Source organism: Embiotoca jacksoni, unplaced genomic scaffold, assembly GCF_022577435.1.
Source record: "Embiotoca jacksoni isolate LCO1_2020_lvr unplaced genomic scaffold, fEmbJac1.0.p SCAF_16, whole genome shotgun sequence".
NCBI classification, from domain to species: Eukaryota; Metazoa; Chordata; class Actinopteri; family Embiotocidae; genus Embiotoca; species Embiotoca jacksoni.
Genome location: NW_027185296.1, coordinates 6,851,843 through 6,871,989, shown reverse-complemented (window position 1 = coordinate 6,871,989; position 20,147 = coordinate 6,851,843). Strand labels below are relative to the sequence as shown.

General features: G+C 44.6%; 1 protein-coding gene across 1 annotated transcript in view; it reads right to left on the bottom strand.

Annotated features, from left to right (window-relative positions):
- The window catches only part of rnf220b (ring finger protein 220b), a 31,476-nt gene extending 22,214 nt beyond the window's left edge, over window positions 1-9,262 (bottom strand). Inside the window, exons 1-2 of the mRNA XM_069149942.1 lie at window positions 9,027-9,262; window positions 7,158-7,769 (exon numbers count right to left, since the gene is read on the bottom strand). Coding sequence (XP_069006043.1) covers window positions 7,158-7,749 — 592 coding nt within the window. The 5' untranslated portion in view covers window positions 7,750-7,769; window positions 9,027-9,262. The remainder of the gene's footprint in view (window positions 1-7,157; window positions 7,770-9,026) is intronic.
- Window positions 9,263-20,147: the final 10,885 nt, after the last annotated feature.

The window sequence follows — 20,147 nt, the reverse complement described above, 5'->3', positions numbered from 1 at the left end:
TTGGATAAAAGCGTCAGCTAAATGAAATGTCATGTAATGTAATGTTATACAAGTTAAAGCTACTGTATGACTTTGCTTATGTGAACCTCAGCTACAGCGGAATAAGCGCTCAATGCACTATATTGGCATCATTTGCATTGAAACAATCCACAGCATGTATCCCATAATCATTCAGTGATTGATTGGTAATTGTACTAATAGGGTCACGACCGAGACAATAGGATGTGGAAAGAGTCCTTGCTCACTCTCAGCCTCACAGAGGGCCTGCCGAGCACTGCCTGTGTGGTCCATGGGGACAATTAGCACAATCTCCATACTAATGGCAGCCTGTAATGGACACTGCTGAGCCTGCCAGCCACTGTGTGTGTGTGTGTGTGTGTGTGTGTGTGTGTGTGTGTGTGTGTGTGTGTGTGTGTGTTTGCATATTATGCATGTGTGTGTGAGGGAATGTTTGCATATGTGCATATCCTTCAGTGTGAGTGCCTTCCTGTGTGCCTGCCTTCTGGTGTGTGTGTGTGTGTGTGTGTGTGTGTGTGTTAAGTGCACACTGAATTCCAGTGTTTATGTATTTATATGTGTGTGTGTGTGTGTGTGTGTGTGTGTGTGTGTGTGTGTGTGTGTGTGTGTGTAAGTAGCCAGTAGCCCGTGTTTTACTGAGGTGAACCCACCCCCCCTACCCACTTTGCTTGCGGCTCTAACCCTGATCCACGGCCACTCATTAGCACCATAATAAAGAGTTGAGACGACACGTAAAAGGTTATATACTGCTGGACTGCTGTTTTCCTACCAATTATCAGACCTGTGATTTATGGCTCAGACCCAGCGCTATTCTCTGAGGAGAATTGGGGGAGTGTTTACACCCCGACACGGCGGGGTGAGGGGTCAATCCTGGCAAATTTTGACCTTTAAGGCAGAGGTCCACAGGCAGTGATGGGAGTTTGCCACACAGTTAAGCACCACTGTAAGTGACATAATCGATAAGAGGGTCTTTAGGATGCATGAGTAAGTAATCTGCAGTGTTTTCTGTGCTTTAATTTGTTTGAAGTGTCACATGCACATGGTTATATAACCCTTAACTTTCTATGCGTGAAATCACTTCCTCTTTGCTGATTTATTTGTAAAATGTATGCACAATATAATTATTTCAAAAGTCCCCCCCCCCAAATGAATTAAGAGACAAGTGTCCATGTCATTGCCACTACTTTTCCTTACAATCCCATGATGCATAGCAGTGCATTTTATAGATGTAAAATTTACCAATCTACTCTGCACCTGTCAGTGATGCTTCAAAATAACAATTATCCATAAGTGTCCCAAATCTCAGTTTACAGCTCACTATAGAATAAAAAGTTGAGTTTCTCGCAAGATGTCTTTTATTTAAATATTTTAAAAAGACAAAAAAAAAATTGCACTGATAAAATACGAACGGCTGCCAATCCTGTTTACGAAGCCACTGAATGATGTCAGACAGCCGTGTATTTGGGAGGTAAAACTATCACGCCTGGCGTGCCTTTGACGTACTTTTGTCAGGCTCCTCCACAGCTGGGAGACTTGCAACAAGCACAATTGACATGCTGTAATGAGGTCTGTGTGTGACAGTAGGCAGACACATATACAACACACACACCCACACTGTATAATGTAATATATATATATATATATATATATATATATATTATATATATTATATATATGTGTGTGTGTGTGTGTGTGTGTGTGTGTGATCCTGGCTGCCATCCAAGGACGCAGGATTGGTGTGGTTTGCTGTCTGTCTGTGCTGCTCCTCAGCAGCATGTGTTTAACCCCAGAATTTGGCCTTCCTGCCCTCCCTATCTGCCTGACTGATTTGTTGGGCTCCGGGGACAGAGCGGGATGGTGTGTGTGTGTGCGTGCGTGTGCGTGCGTGTGCACGCGCGCCTCACTTCTTATGAAACATGGGATTCAATCTATCGCCTTTACCCCAAGCTTTTCCTATGCGTGCAAACACACACACACACACACACCAAGTCTTTGATGTGAGATCAGAGGCAGCTATGATGCAGGTCGATCAGGTGCGCACAGAGAAAAGTAGAAAGAGGGGAAAACGGAGAGAGAGGAAGGAGGAAAGATGGCCTCAGTTAAAACAGGGCTGTTGTTTTAACAACCCCTGAGCCCTGCATTCATTATAACCATCTCTCTCACTCTGTCTCCCCGCTTCGCTTTCTCTGTCTTCCCGTCTCTCACCACACTCAAGCCTTCTTCTCTCTCTACACACAGAAGCATCTTTGCTCATGTGGGCCGATCACAGTGGGAGATGGAGGCACATGCAAGGCCTACAAGATGTGCTATGACTCAGGTTTCTGTAGGACAATCTGTTGACTGTCTAACAGGTGCTGATGGTCACCACAAAAAGACCCCGCACACACGCTCACACACACACACACACACACACACACACACACACACACACACATACATTTCCCCCTGCTACTGTAAAAGCCTGCTGCCAGACTTATAGAAATCCTGTCTGTCTCGAACAAGCCGTGTGGTCCACAGCCTGACACTCCTGCAACTTTTGAAGATAGAAAAAACATACACAGATACAAACTAAGCACTCCCGATGCATCTGCAAATACACAAACACCTACAAGACCACACATGTCAAAACGTAAGTCTAAATACATGAAGAAAAACTTCCACATTCCCCTTTACAGCCTTTATAAGATGAAGGGAAGGAGGTAAAAAATAGCTGAGAAGACTTTCCCCTCCTGCCAGGATGAAAGCTTCTTTTACTTGGGAGAACATTAGGAGAACAAACTACCATCACAACAGGAGGGGGAACAGTCAACCACGGCGTGCTCTCACATCAAACACAACCACCATTAATATTGTAACGCTTCCTCCCGAGTGCTTCAAATCAAGAACAAGAATACAAGTGTGGTCAGTAACGGAGCTGGGTGCAGATGGCACTTAATTTGGGATGATGCAGCTTTGAAAACATGTTGAACGTCACCGTGGCGACAGTGTGTGTTGATGTCAGGTGTGCATTCTTTCTTTTAGCTTATCAAACAGTGAGGATTTTTTTAAATTGCTTTTTGGTTCTAAAATTTTATAACTGTGTGCTTCATTATTTCTTTTTCACTATGAATCTGTATGAAAATTACCAAAAGCTTTGTTTTACTCACTTTAAATCTTTTTTTGCCGTCTTTCTTCGTGTTTACACCTTCTTACTGCCAGATTACCTCAGTTTTCTCAATGAAATTTGTTTGTGACCAATCACACAAATACAAAATCATACCAAAAGCAAGATAAAAAAAAAAAAAAACACTTAGCATAAGCATAAGGTGAGTGTGACTGTTGATGCATGGGGTGCCCATGCAAGTCCGCCTGCTAAGGAGTACACACGTTGGGAATAATTGCAGGCAGCAGATACTATATGTGTATGCATGAGCATCGAGTAGTTGCTATTGATCTCCTGTGGTCTGCTAGGGGGATGTAAACACTGTGTCTTTCAACAGGAAGCTCCACTCAATACGAGCAGCCGTCAATGACAGCTACACACTAAACACAACACACGGGCCTCCTGTTATCAAATCAGCACGTACACAGCCGGAGTGTACGGCCTGGTGTGTGTGTGTGTGTGTGTGTGTGTGTGTGTGTGTGTGTGTGTGTGTGTGTGTGTGAGGGAAAGAGATGTCAATATAGAATACAAATTATATGCATAAATAAGCGTATGACAAATATGCACAAACATGCATTGCTAGTGGGTAAAAGCTTTGAAGATTTCCACATTATAATTACTGACCACAAGCTCCTACGTGTGCTGATTCTGCAACATTTCGCTTTACGAATAAACAATTCGTAAAGCAAAATTCGGCGGTCGAGCTTAAAACAACTCTGCTTTCCTTAATTCCCTTCACAGCAGAAATATACCAAAAATAAAAAAATAAAATACACCCAATTTCACACATACACACACAACAAGCCCCCGTAAACTCAAACCCATCAAACTTCAGCACAGAGATAATCTGTGCCAAATCTAAGATGAATGAATAACCAACCATGGAGGACACTTGGACAGTGAGCGCATCTGGTGGAGAATCCTCTGTGTGTTACGCTTAAATGTTTCCCCTCTATTAACTTCCTGCAGGATTTGGTTTCAATCAGGGGAAAATTGGGCGAGTCTTTTCAAAGGCCGGATGCACTGAATTAGTTGTGATGAAGACTTTTGTTCATTTTGAATAACTGTAGTTATATAGATAAAATGGTTCTCTGGCACAGTTCTGACGACGATACACTAATTAAACACTTTGCTTCAACCACATTATGTTCTGTTACAAAGTTGGAAACAGTAAAAACTACAGCTAACAGTCAGCAGGCCTCATTAGACTGAATATGGACTTCAAAAAACCTCACAGAAAAACATACAAAATCTCACTAAACTGAGATGGGCGAGTTATTGTGCGTTTAATGGTCTCGTTATGTTTTGGCTACAAGAAGTGTGTGATAAAATGTTTTATTTCGGTTTTGGGGAGCTGCTGTGGTGGGAGTCAGATTTTCACTTTTCTGACAGCCACATCCACAAGCTGGACGTTTCAGTGCTGCATCACAACACAGAGGCTCTCAAACATCTGGCTCCAGTTATCACAGCTCTCACTTAGCTTTGCCACCACTGTGAGATGCAGATACACACACATTTACACACACACGTCTGGACATGGCGTGTTTTGCCACTTCACTCCTCCGCTTTCCCAACTCGTGTTTCTGGTAAAGGAGCATTTTAGTTCCAGCTCAGGCTTGTGGCGGAAAGGATCTCCCTGAGGAAAATAAGCATGACTCGCTTCAGTGAAGACATCTGCCCTTTGAAAGCAAGCATGGCTGTTTGAACAGCTGTCAGAGCACACCGTGCGTCTCAGACCTTCCCTGATAAAACAGAGGCAAGTCAGGGAGGGAAAAATCGACAGAAGAAAGGCACGAAACGGACAGAAGGAGATGGCCACTGGCAAAGACCCCTCAAGGCAGCCGGGAAGAGGTGCCCCGTACCTGTTTGTTGTCGGGACTGACAATTAGGTGTGAGAGGAACTGCAGCACATGGTCGTACCTGTGTGCACTGCTGGAGACAAAAATTCCCTCCGCTCCTTCTGCAGATTCAGAACACTAGAAAAAGTGAAATCTCCTGGACTGAAAAGTCATTAGTTACAAAACTTAAGAGAATTAATGTTGTGTCATGTTCTTCAAAAGTTAAATTATACAATATTAATTCCCTGCATTTGATTTATTTTATATATTTAGGAACATCATGCAGCCACAGGTAAGTGCCCAGGAGCAACTCCTGTTCTGATGCTTGTACTTTGCTTAAGGGCAGTATCTGGAATATTTCTAATACTACCATGGAGACCATGAAACTCATACAAAAACTCACACAGACAAGGTAAAAAAAAAAATGCAAACTCCACACAGACGTTAATTTAACTAATGAAGAAAACTATAAAAGAATAAAAGTCAGATTTTACGGTCCAGTTTGTAGTGCAGTGAGAATTTGCATTGCCATCGTTGCTGGCGTATGGGCTCTGTAGACACTCTCACACCCAAAGAAGATTTCAAGCTTAACACTTAAGACTTTTGGTCCTGAAGAGACTGTCTGTTACCCAGTCAAGAGGAACAAGTGTATGTCAGACTTAGAAAAGTGCTGGGAGCAAAATTGCATTAAAGCTCTTAGTTTGCCTGAGCTCCAATCTAATTGGATAAAGCTGGAAAAGCAGCTTCCAATGTGCATGAATCCATTTTTCCCCATTTCTTTTTTTTTTTTGTAGGAGCGATGCCCCCCATGTCCCGTCTTTTGTCCTTGTCAACATTCCCCAAATGAGATTCCCAAAATCAGGAGGTGAGCATGCATGCACGAGTGCACCGAGCAAACATTGTCAGACAGACACACCTCTCACACCAGCATGCTGGCTGGCATCTCTTCTTTTCCTGTCCTTATTAAAATTCCATATTGAGATTCCTTCCTGCCACTCCGCCTCCCTGGCCCTGTCACTCAGCCACCAACCAGCGACAAAACCGGCAAGTTTCAACAAAGACGCACACATATGCATGGAGACACACACGGCACATCATCCAAACTTTTCTTAAGACAGCTCGTCCCTGCTCCCGCCCTTTATGTGTGGGATGAAAGTTTCCTTTAGGTGATATGTATGAGAGCGTGTATCAGCCCCCCCCCCACCCCCCTTTTTCTCATTGTCATTATTTTCGATGGTGTCCCCCTCTGATCTGCTGAGCCTTTGGGTGCTCTCTCTCTCCTCTCCCTCTGTCTTTCTCTGGTCCCTTTCATCTGTCAGGCGCTCCCCTTGGCGACCGCCACTGAGGGGGTTTGATTTCCCATCATGCCTAGCATTGCCTCCCTGACTTCGGCTCCCTCACTCCCTCCTTCTTTCCCTCTGAGGCGAGTGTTGTGCCCCCGCGTCGTTGGGCAATTATCCCCGGGAGTAATGAGGAGCGTCTCTCCCACCGCCGCACGCTGACTGACACCTCTCCCACTCATTTGTCAACAAATCAGACGGCTGGTGTGGGCGGCCATATTGAGCTGAGGGTTGTCGTCGGGAAGCTCAGGCTGAGGCGCATCGCAGCATCTCTCTCTCTCCCTCTCTTTTTCTGTATCCTCCTCCATCCCTTCCTCTCTATCTCTGCCACCTCGTTATCTCTGACAGGGTGTCATTCCTTCCAACTCTCACTCCTCCTATGTCAACCCTCCATACGCTCCGATGTATTTGTGTTTCTCAGCCACCGAGAAAAGTCTGACTTTCAATAGGCCTAATGGTCATATGTGGCTAATGATCACTAAGCTGCATAAGTGACACTATTCAATTTATTTGTGTCAAAGCCAGTCACAGGCAGCCGCTGTAAACACTTTGCCCAACTAGACGATAAAGACTAGAGTGCAAATGGGAGAATATTTTCAGATATGTCTTTACTTACAAACGCTCCTTTCAATTTGTCACCTTTAGTCAGTGCAGCTGTAGAGGATATGTTAATCTCATTGGCCGTGTCATGCCAGGAGTGAGCAGACCCTTTGATGTGCCTGTTAAACTGAGCACAGTTCACTGCAAAGATGTGAGATGAGTGGCTGTGTAGATGTGAGCAGGGACAGTGAAATGTATCAGATGTGTTTCTGAACTTACTGTGTTCTTTGCGCTCCTCTGGGCTGGATGAAGCCTCTCCATCAGACAGCAGGCCAGACATGGAGAACAACTTTCTCCCCGAGTCCTCTCCAGCTTTGAGCGAGCCTGCAAGGGAGCCGAAGTCAAACTCCTTCCCCTCCAGCTCCGGAAAGCAGCTTTTCAGCCTCTTGGCTGGGGTGAAAGCCGAGTGGTAAACCCCCGACTCCCTTTCCTCTTGTGGGGAGGAGAAAGGTCGGAAGGCGCCCACACCGCTGTGGTTGAGCATGCCCAGGGTGGAGCAGTCCAGGTTCGGTGGGGTGAACTGGGGGTGCAGGTGGAGCAGGGAGGCTGGGAAGTCTCGGGATGGAAAGGTGCCTGAGATTGGGCCCTGGCGCTGATACATGGAGGTGAAGGTGTAGGAGGCCGAAGGGAAGGGGAGGTGGAGGTCCTTCTCCACAGAGGCGGGGACACCAAAGGGCCTGGGCGCCTGACAGGGGACAGAGGCGTCTCGGCCAGCCTCAGCGGTGGAGGCTAAGACCATCAGGGCGGGGGAAGCGAGAGGAGCTGGCAGGTAGGAGGGGCTGTCCATTTTGAAGGGGCGGTGAAGGTCCATTCACCTCCCTGTTACTGGTCCTGAGGAAAGGAAGAGGAGACACAGAGGGAGAGGAAAGAGTTCAGGAGGAGCATCAAGGAAAAGAGACAAGTCCCTCATTTCTTTATATTGTTACTGAATGTCATAATTAAGTTGTGCTTAAGTTGTGTTGTGAGGAAATATATTTGATTTAAGCAAAAAAATACTATTATTTCCTTTGGTTGATTTTCCAGGAAACTCTTTTATGATCCTCAAAATCTCTTCCTTTTGCGAAACACACTCAGTTGCAATTCTGGAGGCATTTTTAAAATGACACTTTTGGACTAATTTCAACAGAAAAAGAGTTGGAGGAGGCCTACTGTGCCTGTAAATAATTAGACGGAATAAATTGCCAATAAAACACACACGTAGCAGGAGCCTGCAAAAGATGCTTTTAATAGTGAAGTCTGAGCGAATAGATTAAAAGGAAGAAAATCAGACAGACGCACTCGGAAAAAAAAAACGATTCCTCTTTTCTTTTTGCTGTAATAAATTGATTGTTCCGGAAAATCAATAAAGTGTAAATCCTGCTCATCTATTCAGTAAAATCAAACCGGTGGTGGGTCTTTCCTATGTAAAATAAACATCTGGACATAGAAGTTTTAGAACATTTTTAAAATGTAAAATCTACACAGAAACGTGAAGGATTAATGAATTGTCGTTTCTTTAAAATATAAAGTTTGAACAATACTACATTTCAGTAGGGGAAAAACTGCTGAAATGTATTAAATAAAAGAAATATTTCTGGAATATCCAGATATATTTCTTTATTATCTCTATATTTCCATATAGTTCTGGAAAAGGGTCTACATAAGAAAGAAAAGTTTCTACCCACTGATTCACCCTTTTCAAGTCACGTCAAAAAATTGCCGTCGAAATGGCCTGCTCCAGGATGAAAATTTAAGTTTGAGCACTTAAATCATTAGAAAAAAAACACCACCAAAAATAGGAAAAATAGCCTTCCCTAAATGTTGTAAATAACTGACAATTTGGTTTTGCTGTTACTTTTTACTCACTGGGAGCACAAACAAGGTCCACATTTTACCCTGTTATTATATCACATGGATAAACTAGTCTACTATTTATTCAAAGTATTTACAATAATGTGTTTCAGAACTGCAGCGAGAACGCACAAGTTACTTCGGAAAAGAAACTACAAAGCCCGACAGAACACCCGCAATCAAACAACCAATTAAACCAATTAAAGCAAATGAGGCTGTAATCACTTGTGTTATCGCGAAGCATCAGTCGGTACTCACCGTGATGAAGTACTCAAAGCGAGGTTTATTTCGCCGCCAACTCTCTCACTCTGCTTCTCTTTCAACTTGGAGTTAATTTCAAGGACGCGGCACTTTCTCCTGGTGGCGCAGGAAAAAGAAGTCAAAAGAAAAAAAACACCGTGCAGCTGCGGGCAGAGTGTTCGGTCCTCCTCCAGATTGTTTGCGAGTGTTCACGAGTTGAGTGAAGGCTGAGATGAGCAGAGTTTGGCGATTTGTGGTGTCGCTGTGTGTCTGGGCAGGATCAAGGCACCAGTGAGTGGACTGGCTGCGGGTCGATCTGTCTCTGCTGGTCTGTGCGCTCCGTGTGACAATCCCCCCCTCTCCCTTCTTACCCTGCCCTCTTTCTCTGTAGCCTCTTCCCCCCTCTCTCCCCTGCGCTCTTCCCCCTGTGACGCGCTGCCAGTGATGGACACATTCAATTTCTTGCCCTCCTTAAAGGTGAGCTACGGTGAAATTGAGTCAAAAGAAAAATACAGTACAGTCAGGAAGAAATAACAAGAAAACTTTGTGGCATAAAAGTGCCATATTTTACAGTCATATAAAAACAAACCTCAGAATTTTTTTTATGAAAACCTAAATCTTCTCTTACTATGATGATTATCTTGTTGTCCTGTTAAGATTTGTTGCACTGTAACACCTCAAACTTGCATGGTTTGCATCCACCAGATGCATCTGGCCTTATAAAGGAGATACAGGCTCTAAAATTAAAGTCTGGATTTCACTGCATTAGGTACATTTACAAGTTCTAGTCATCACTTTCTGTGGGTGTGTGTTGGTGTCACTGCTTTGAATGGCAGGTGAATGTGTCTTCTTTTCTTCTGTGGCTCACTGCGCCTGCTACAGTCCTCAGCCTGGGTGATCGACACTTGGGAATATTCCCTTTTGATGAGACACAATGCAAACCAATGGCATTATTTGTCACAGATAATCTGCTTTCAAATCCAACACATTACACGTAGTGTAATATCTACATTATTCATATCTGATTTCGAGCACATTGTCAGAAAGCACAGCTCAGAGCACCACAAATCAGCCCAAATCACTCTTAATTTGTTTTTATCGGTATTGGTATTGCTTAAAGACTTTTTGAAATAATGTAATTGAAATAATTCCTTATTCCCCGGAGCCAATCCAGAGGCTTTACACCGCTAATCTAATGTGACACGCAATTTCCGTCTCTCAGACGATTGCTTCCCCTCAGGTCCCTGTCTTTAATGAACAGCCATTTGGCTGTGAGCCTGTGTGCGTGCATTGTGTGTGTGTGTGTGTGTGTGTGTGTGTGTGTGTGTGTGTGTGTGTGTGTGTGTGTGTGTGTGTGTGTGTGTGTGTGTGTGTGTGTGTGTGTGTGTAATCAGAGAGCGAGACACAGTCCTGAGATAGGAAATGGGTGAATTGGGAATATCACAGCCCAGAAGAAGACCCAAGAAAGAGGATTGTGAGGAGACATAGCTGGAGATCAGTGGATTTGCTGTGATAACACAGCCTGAAAACACACCAAATAATTGAGATATAAAAATAAATATTGCCTCTCTTGTCTACATTACCTAAGACTGAAGAGAACCACGACTTAGCCTGGACAGTTCATGTGTCCCTCACATCTTTAGAGGGCTCCCTGAGATGGAGCTCCCGATGTGTGCCGCTTCCTCTCACACCTTAAGGCAGTTGCTTGGTGAAGCGGTGGAGGGCCAGACAGCAGATGCAGACCTTTAAATGGACACATAAACAGGAGTCCAGACTGACTGTGTAACAGTGTTGCCTTCGGACCAATAGGGAGCGTGGAACACATGTCTTCCTAGTGACAAGGCAAGGTCATTACTCCACTTAGAGAGCACCCTCTCACTCACATTGTTTTGGGGTCAGACAGGTGGATGCCATCACACACCCACACAAACAGAGAAACTCACAGGAAAGAATGGACAAACATGGGACTGGATCCCCAAATCAAATCTGATTAGGGCAAGGATAACCTCTGATTCATAACAAATCGATATGAAAAGTAATCTTCAGATTGTCAATGCTTTTTGGAAACTTCTTTTCTGTTCTTTCACTCAGAAATGCAAGAAATTCCCTAATTTGCCAGCTGATTAGTGAACACACTCACCACAAGTGGCTCCATTGACATTATGATTATTATTTCTTCCCTGTTCTTCCAATTTGCCCCGTGTGCTAGTGGCTGTGGGTGGTGTATAGTGGATGATGGGTGTGTGTCCTGCAGGCCCAGTGAAGTGTTAATGATGTCCCCGCTGCCTCAGCCAGGTTATGGCACAGGGGCCGTTAGCCGCCCAGGGTAAACTGCATGGCTCCCAGAATAAATTGCCACCCGAAGCCACGCAGGCTGGTCAGCCAGCCAATTACAGGCCTGCCCGCTCAGCTGAGGATGATGGGATGCGATGTTAATTGTATGCTTTCATTTTCTGGCAGGAGGTGAGTCACTTGGCTGTCTTCTTGACTGCCATACACTCACGCACACGCAGAGGATAACATCTTAATGCATGTTTATGCTCAGATTTGGTCTCTTTTTGTGTCTTCATTGGTTCTGGTCATTTTCATCTGCCCCATCTCAAAGTTTTTTCTTGACTAATTGAGTTTTGGATCATTTTCATGCAGTTTTAATGACAGTTAAATGTCATTGCTTAGTTTCTGTGGTCTTCATCTTAATGCCCAATAAGAGATGAGTTGAAGTGAATTAAATCAACATGATGAGAGTTCCTCACTTCTTTTATTAGCATGCTGGAGGTCATCTGCGGAGTCTTTTAACGTTCTCAATCTTTAATTGGAATAGCGAACTGTAAATAGTCGTTGTTTTATTTTTTTCCTACTCCTTTCATTGCTGGTTCTTTCTTCTGAGGCATGGATTAAACTAAGTTAGTTATCGTTTCCACAGACCAATTAGTGCTAATTTCTTTTTGCTATGAGACTCCAATTACTGCAGATTGCCTTCAAAATTCATAAAATGAACCCAAGTCCAAAGCTAAAGAATATAAAAGCAGGCTGGAGTGTTTTTTTGTTTTGTTTGAAGTGGATGCACCTGCTGGTAAGGCTAAAGAGAGATGTGTAGGATTTAGTGGTTGTAACAACAAGTGCCCCAGCAGGATCCTCGCAGCGGCAGTATCAGCGGTGAAGATGAAGAGTGCTCAGTTCTCTGGAGTCAGTTGGGTAGTAGTTGTGCAGCGGAGTGTTCCACTCTCCTCAGTATATCAACATAGAGACTGTCTGGTTGCAGTGCTATGGAGAGAGAGGTTAGCTACTATATTAACATAGGGAGAGACAGCGCCAGAGCAGAGCAGTCTGCCAAAGACTAAGCAGTGGAAGTGAGACAGAGAGAGAGGCCATCGACCAGACAGCTACAAGATGGAGTGGAAGGGAACGTGTGAGAGATGAGCTGTCGAACATGTGACAATGTGTGTGTGCGTGAGTAAAAGTGGAAGTGTGTGTGTGTGTGTGTGTGTGTGTGTGTGTGTGTGTGTGTGTGTGTGTGTGTGTGTGTGTGTGTGAGACAGCTCCCCAAAGCAGCCACTGAGCGTGAATGTGAGGACGAATACAGAGAGGTGCATTATGGTCTCAATCATTGATCGCTTCCTCCCAAGGGGGCTGGTGACTGCCCCCCGCACACACACACACACACACACACACACACACACACACACACACACACGCGCGCGCGCGCGCCAGTATCCTGTATGTTTTCACATTCACAGCACATCAGTGTTGGCAGGCCGATACTGTTTGTGTGAACTCAACTTTTTCTCTGCACTGCTGAAGTGAGTTTAGCTTTAACAGAAAAAAAACTGGCAAAATATTGAATAACAAGTTTCATTGGGGACATTGGGAGAGAGAGGGGCAATACCTCCGGTACAAGCTAACGTGCAAATGACAAACACAAAATCAAATTGTCAAGAAGTAGAGATGGCCAAGAAACAGCCTAGGAGAAGGACAGAAGAAGAAAAGCTGAAAAAGAGGCATTAGGGCCAGTCAGTCAGTTTTACAGAACCAGTAGGTCAGTATGGTTTTGTCCCATTTACCAACATTTCTAATTGCTTATCCCAACTCTGCAGCAGAAGAAAGGCAAAAATTGTATGCAATTGAAGGGAAAGATTACTTAGAAGCTCCTGAAAGATTTGGTGGGGAAAAAAGACTCCCATACACTGGCGGGACAGGAAGTTAAATCTTTACCTCTTGAAAATAAATGGGGAGACAAAGGTTGTTTTTGGGATCCTGCACCTCAAAGATTACAGATACCAACAAATATGCTTAATAATACATGTTTAGGAACTATTTTAATCCCCGGATTAATACATACTGGGTGTACAAATGTATATATGTGTGATCGACTCAAAATAGTCTGATGAAGATGAGAACGATGTCACCAGGTTTATCATTCAAGACAAATGCGGAGTCAGGGTTATGGTGTTTGTGCAGGACAGACACAGATGTGAAAAGCTCAAGGAAAACTGAACACCAATTTGTTTTCCTCTGCTCACTTCCATCCTCAATCTTTTGGTCTGATGTAGCCACAAGCCAAACAGTGCAGAGCAGTGGCAGCCCATGTCCTCAACCCACCACCACCACTTCAATCTACACACATAAATACAACACTGCCCACCATCAAACATCACACCCTTTCCCCCCCCTCCCCTCTACTCTCCTCCTCACCCATCCAGCCAGCCGGGGCCGCCGTCCTCGCTCCTCTCTCACCGCCATGAGGCTGACACTAATGTGACACTCTGGAAAATAATTACCAACAAACGCACTGCTGACTGCAAACAGCTCGCTCCCCTCAGTGGACTGTCACTAGTCATTAGTCTGAACCCTGGGAGAGGACAGGACCACAGAGAGGGGGCGGAGGGTGGGGAGGGAGGCGAGGGTTGTGGATGATGAGGAGGAACATACCATGTTGTAGAAGAAGGAAATAAAGAGGAGGAAGGGAGATCTGACAGATAAGACAGAAATAATCTGCTTTGCTGTGGTAAAACATGTTAAACGGTGTTGTGAGCTTCCATGCCTGGGTGTGCTGGAGCTGATTCTCTTGGCCCAGTCGTCATCATTGGCCCCCTCTGGTGGTTTACATTATATTAACTGTAGCATGGTTGCAATACCTGGCAACCTTTTTCCAGGAATTTACAGCGCACTCAGTGCATTGATTCATACTGTCCCTCTGGTTTCCACAAGAAGCAACTTGGTTAGAAGGATTTAAATGAGACCAGACTCTGGAGTTGAACTGAGGAGGAACTGAACTACAACACTAATCATGATGAGGTGAAAATGATTTAAAACATTGCAGGGAAAAGTTGCAGCAGTGTGAATTGAAAAGTCTACACTCAGATCAATTGATGGTGTTGCCTGCAGTTTTAACATAAGACATGATTGCCAGTGTTTTTTTCAGTTTATTAGAGGTGACACCAACTCCTCTAAACAACGGAACTGTTCTGGAAAAAGATGGGAAAAATCTGCAAAACAGGGAAGATCTCCTGGTTCACGGCAAACATTTCCACAAGCACCCTGGGTATTCCATTGAAGAACCATAGTCAGCTCCAAAATCTCGAACCTCTCATTTTTTGTTTGTTTCACCATTACTAAAAACGCAACTGTTGCAAGTAACTCACTATCACTATCCTCATTCATGTTTTTTGGATGCTACAAATCATATCCAGCCACAAAAAAAGCCCGAAAAGCTGCCTTTTCAAACAAAGGTACAAATAGTCTTTGTTGTGAAGATGTTCAACCCAGTATCACGGCAAAGTGTAAACTAGACATGCCCGTCCAATATAGGAAAGTGTGAGATAGCCACTCTTTGGGCTGCCTAGGTGTGGAATGGAGTGGACAGACGTGTCTATTTCACGCTTTGCCTTGATACTAGGTTGAGATGTTACACCGTTTCGTCTAGTCGCTTTGGTGTAAGCTGGTTTTAGATTGTTTCAAATCATCTTGTCGTGAATCTTTGGTCTGAACTGGACCTTAGATGTGTGAAAACAGAAAACTCTGTGGTCCAGGTATAAGCAATGAACTTAAGTAAAGAAATGATGCTCAGCCTTAAAACTGTGTAAGGTGGCAGCAATTTCAACACAATTATCCAAATGCCACAGGGTACATCAATTCTTTGAACACCAACCCCCCTCCTGAAGACTGTTATTTGAGTTGCCTTGGGGGGCAGCCTTGCCAGTGAGAGATTAAAATTTTTTAGAGCTCCCACAATGGCCAATATTAAAATGTCTCAATACATCTGCCTGGCTATTTTGATTGGTAACTTAACCCCTGACTGCGGAGCAAAAAAGAGCCATTCTCTGCGCTATTGTCGGCGGGCTGGAGTCTAATTCTTGTATGATTCAGGCTAATGAGCCAGTAATAGGTCCTGTGTGTGTGTGTGTGTGTGTGTGTGTGCGTGCATGCGTGCGTGCGTGCGTGTGTGCGTGTGCGTGTGCGTGTGTGTGCGTGTGTGTGTGTGTGTATGAAGAGGTTATTGCAGTGTAGTGGAGAGAGGAGAAGGAGGAGGGCAGCTGTGAAGAGGGGGTGGAGGGTTCTCATTGTTCAATAATTGGAGAGTACAGGGTTTAATCTGTAAGCAAGAAATGGCTCTCTTTAAAATACAGCAGAGGTTTTCATTGACAGTCAGTTTTCACATAAATAGGACGACTCGATTGAAAACAACTGTTCACGCTTCTCGTTCTGAGGTCAATACAGTAGCAGAGAGTGAGAGACACGGAGTTAGAGAGAAATTGAAAGTGTGTCTGTCTGTGTGTCATCCAACCAATGGCTTCATCCAGCCTTATCCTGAACCATGAAACCATAGTGCATGACACCCTTCTATGCTCTGCACAGATATGGCTATTCACTGTTAGCACAGAGATTTGACAAGCCAGACTGCTCTCACTCAACAGCCTGGGTCAAATGGATGACTGTCACAATCTTTTTATCTTCCTGTCTCTGTCTCTGTCTCTCTCTCTCTGTCTCTCTCTCCTCCTCCTCCTCTCTCCCCTCTCTATTTCACTATGTGCACCCTCCTTTTACTCCCCACATGCTGCCAATCTCCCAACTTTGCCTGTACAAATTGACAAATTCAACCAGCTACAGAAGAATAAATGAAAGAGAGAGAAGAGAGCTCTGAAGGGGATAATCTTTGCAGAGGGAAAGATCTGGTTGACTGGGAGACAGGTGAACACGTTCACTGGTTATTCATGTAAGCCTTCAGACACAAATGTTTTTCAAAACAATGCAAACTCTGTCAAAAGTTAAATTTAAGGTATTTACAATTATTTAATGAAAAGGGTTTTCAAATTCTTCAAAATTGTGTTACTTTTGAGCAGTCGGTTTTAGATTCAGTGTTGAGTTAAGTGTTTTCTTGCCACTATCTAAATGAAAATGCATGCATTTTATATTCTACATCATGATCTTTGCATTAAGCTTCTCCTGAAAATATCTGCCAGCCATTACAGAAAAATGTAGACTACATGTCACTGCATGAGAAAACACTTGGCTTACAATAAAATTTAATAAATGCATTAGTAAGAAAAAACAGTTGTATCTTTTTGTCTGCTGTCTTGACATTGCATATAACAAGTTTTGGAGTCACGCTGGAGAAAATGTCATTTCTTTGTCATCTTTTCTCAGTCTGTAACGAAGGCATAATAAATACTTTAAATTGTAAACATTCTTTGAAAATGTTTACATTTTTGTAACAACAGGTTTGTAATAAATATTGTTAGTTAATTTTCACCACTGGACAATGATGTTATCTTCATAATGTACATTTTAATCCAATGAGAAACAGTGTGTTTGCCTGCTTATATTGAATGTAATGTAACGTAATGTATACGTTGCCCTTGTCTATACCACCTCTGCTGTGGTGTGTCATGTTTTTGTATATCTTTCTACCTCTAAGCCCCATGAAGCCCTTTCATGCAGCCTGTGGTTTTGTGTGTATCAAAATCCTAATCACCACACCGTCCTCAGCCCCTCCACACACACACACACACACACACACACACACACACACTGTCTATCGGTGTTCAGTCAGGAAAAGGTCTCTCAGTTGTGCTCTGTGAGTGGCCTCTGCTCAAACAGATCAATAGACACTGGCACGTCCCTCCACCAACCAAGAGAAAACAATTAAAAGCCATCGATCCTGTGCCAGGCTCCTCAATGAATATGCATGTGTCCTTGACCTTCCCTTGGAGAGGAGAGAAGAGAAAGAGAGACAGATAGACTGACAGACAGGTATGGGAACTCTCCCTCTCTTTTTTTCTCTAAGTCATAATGTTAAGGTGGTTGTGATCGTATTTGATGTAGCCTTTTGTTTCTCTTCTCTGTGAATCCACTCACATCAGATCTCAAACGTGTTTCCTGAGCCTACAAATCATCTCATTAGAGGTTGTGAAACCAGTTGCTCTTCTGTGAGCCCGTTTAAGGCGCAGACTGCTCTTTTCCGAGCCGTGCCGGGAACAGAGATCAAGTGGTTCCACAACAGCTGTCCCCTCCAGCTCTCCTGCTGCTTGCCTCTTTTCTAATTACAGATGTGTGACATGCACATGGGGACATCTCCATGTTAGCACATCACTGTGCCTGTCCTGACAAATTCTGTGGTCACAACGGCAGGGGCTGCAGGGGACAGCCCTGCCCTGTCCCCCGTCACTGGGGATTAGCATTAGCATGCTAACAGGACCCCCAGGGGAGCAGCACGCTAAGGGTCATGCTGACAACTGTCAACAGCCTGCTTTAATTAGCTGAGTCTGGTCATCAAGGAGCTACGGTACGGCTGACTCTCCATTCAAATTCCTCTTTAATAACAACATATTGTGCAAAGCCTTACACAAAAATATCATTTTGAGTTGTGATTGGTCGTAAATGAAAAAATTCAAGTAAGACAGGTGTTGCAATTCAGCATAAAAACATGCCTCTTTCACCTGTATCTCCTCTAATCGATCATTCATCATCAAATCACATTCCCTCCTGACCCAGCCTCCTATGTGTTTGCTCTAACATCGAACATCAGTAGTCAACAGTGTGAGCGCTGACACGTCGCAGTGGCTGGCTCCTAACCTGACAGTACCAAGTCGACGTTGTCATAGGCCCAGAGATGAGGTGAGAAGCAGGAGTGTGTGAGAGGTAGAGTGTATCGTCAGTCAGACAGTGCATTATCCAGCTGTTCTGTGGCTGTCTGCCTTTTTCTGTGGCGGGGTAATGGGAGTGTCACACACTAGCAGACAGTTGGGAGTCTCACTATTCAGCTGAGGGGCCACATCCATGTACACTGCCTTTCTAACTGACTGCCAACGCTCTCCGAGGCTGTCCCGTCTGCCCCACAATGACTGTCAGTGGCAACCTGGGGGCTGGCTGGCGTGACTGTCAGCGACTGGTCACAAAGCATTTACCTGCTGACAGAATTGCAATTAGTCTAGGGGAATGTTGTTACCGGGAAAAAGAAAAAGAGAGACGGAGGGGAGCTCGAGGAGGGAGGTATGGAGGGACAGGTGTAGGAAGAGTGGGAGGGAAGAGGACACATAGATGGAGAGTGAGAGGTGGGTAGATAAAGAGAAGGTGTGTTTTGGAGGTGGCGGGGAGGGTGAGAAGACATGTGGAGACAGCAGCGATGGAGAGTGAGAGGTGAGTAGATAGAGAAACGTACGAGAAGAATGTGAGCCGTTTGATCTCTGAAGAATCCCTCGCTGTCTGTGTGTGCAGGAGATTGGCTCGTGGCGTCAGGGGAGTGCGTCTGTCTGTCAGCGGCCCGGGTCAACACACGTTTACTTAGCGGCACAATCCTAGTGAATCTCCCCAGTCATATGACCCCATCAGCTACACACAGCCACCACCGATGACCTTCTGGAGGAAGTGGCCTCGCAGGAAAAGACGGAAGAGAGAAAGCTTGTGTTTTTAGATGTGGCGTCTTTTAAATACATGACCTCTGTTTTTCCTCTATGGCGGCATAAAGACTTGTACGGAGGGAATCAGTGGTAGCCCGTCCCAGAGAGTCACACAACCACACAACACACTGCAACCCCAAACAAAACCAGAGCCGAGCAGCTTTCTTTCAAACTCTGGAACTCATCGCCATCCACTAATGACCTCTTTCGCTTTCTCGGCAGACTAGTAGCGCTCCCCTCTCGCCTTTCACTCCACATCGCTCTCCATCCCACACACTCTTTGTGTGTGTGCTCTCTGCCTGATAAGAGAGTGGCAGGGGCTCCTCCTTGGCCCTTAAGGGACGGACGGAGCGTGACCGAAACTGTAGTCCCAAACCAAACACAAGTGGCAATTGGTCTATGGACCAGGATCAATAGTGAATTAGCCAGTACGCTGGTTCTATGGAGGGCTGCTCAGCTCTGATCTGGTGATCCATAGTAAAAGGCCGCGAGTGGACACTTGAGATGACTGCAGAGGCAAAGATGACTTTGGGGTTGTGAAGTTGGCATCTACAGTCCAGGGTGACCTACTCATGTTGAAATATCTTCTCAAGAAGAGAGCACCATGACTGTCCCAAGATCAGTTGGATCAAAAAATCACAAAAAAACTACATACAGTGTGTTTACATTCAAGTGACCTCTAATGGTCGCAGAACTCATGACTACTGTCTGTTAGAAGCGAAGAAAAAAATGGGTTGATTATAGACCAAAGTCCTTGTAAGGAGGAGGTTGTGGTGGATGATTGGGTCAAGAAAATGTTGTTTGATGTTTGTTTTTCTTGTTTCCTATCAACCTGCCTCTGACAAAGTATTTTTGGTGTTTACACCTAACCTGACCTTAGCTATTGTATTGCCAGGTTACAGAATGGATTTGTAAGACAGAAACAAAAAATGCCACCCTGCAGAAAGTGGCATCCCATTGGAAAATGTGCCAGCCTGGAAGGCTGAGATCATTTTGCTTCATTTGGATGCTGGGATATCTTTTAGTCCCTTGTGTGGGTCAAGCTCTAACGATAGTAGATCCTAACTTTCCCACAATACAGAATAAGGTCCTTGAGGTACAGATGCATCTCTGTAGGTTTTCTGAGGCCACGCTTGTGTTGTGTCCTGCTTACTTGCTTGCTCTCTGTGGTGCAGGTGTTAGTGCTCCACTATAATAACCCTACTGTTCATCACTGCCTGCCCTGATCCCAAAGGTGTGTGTG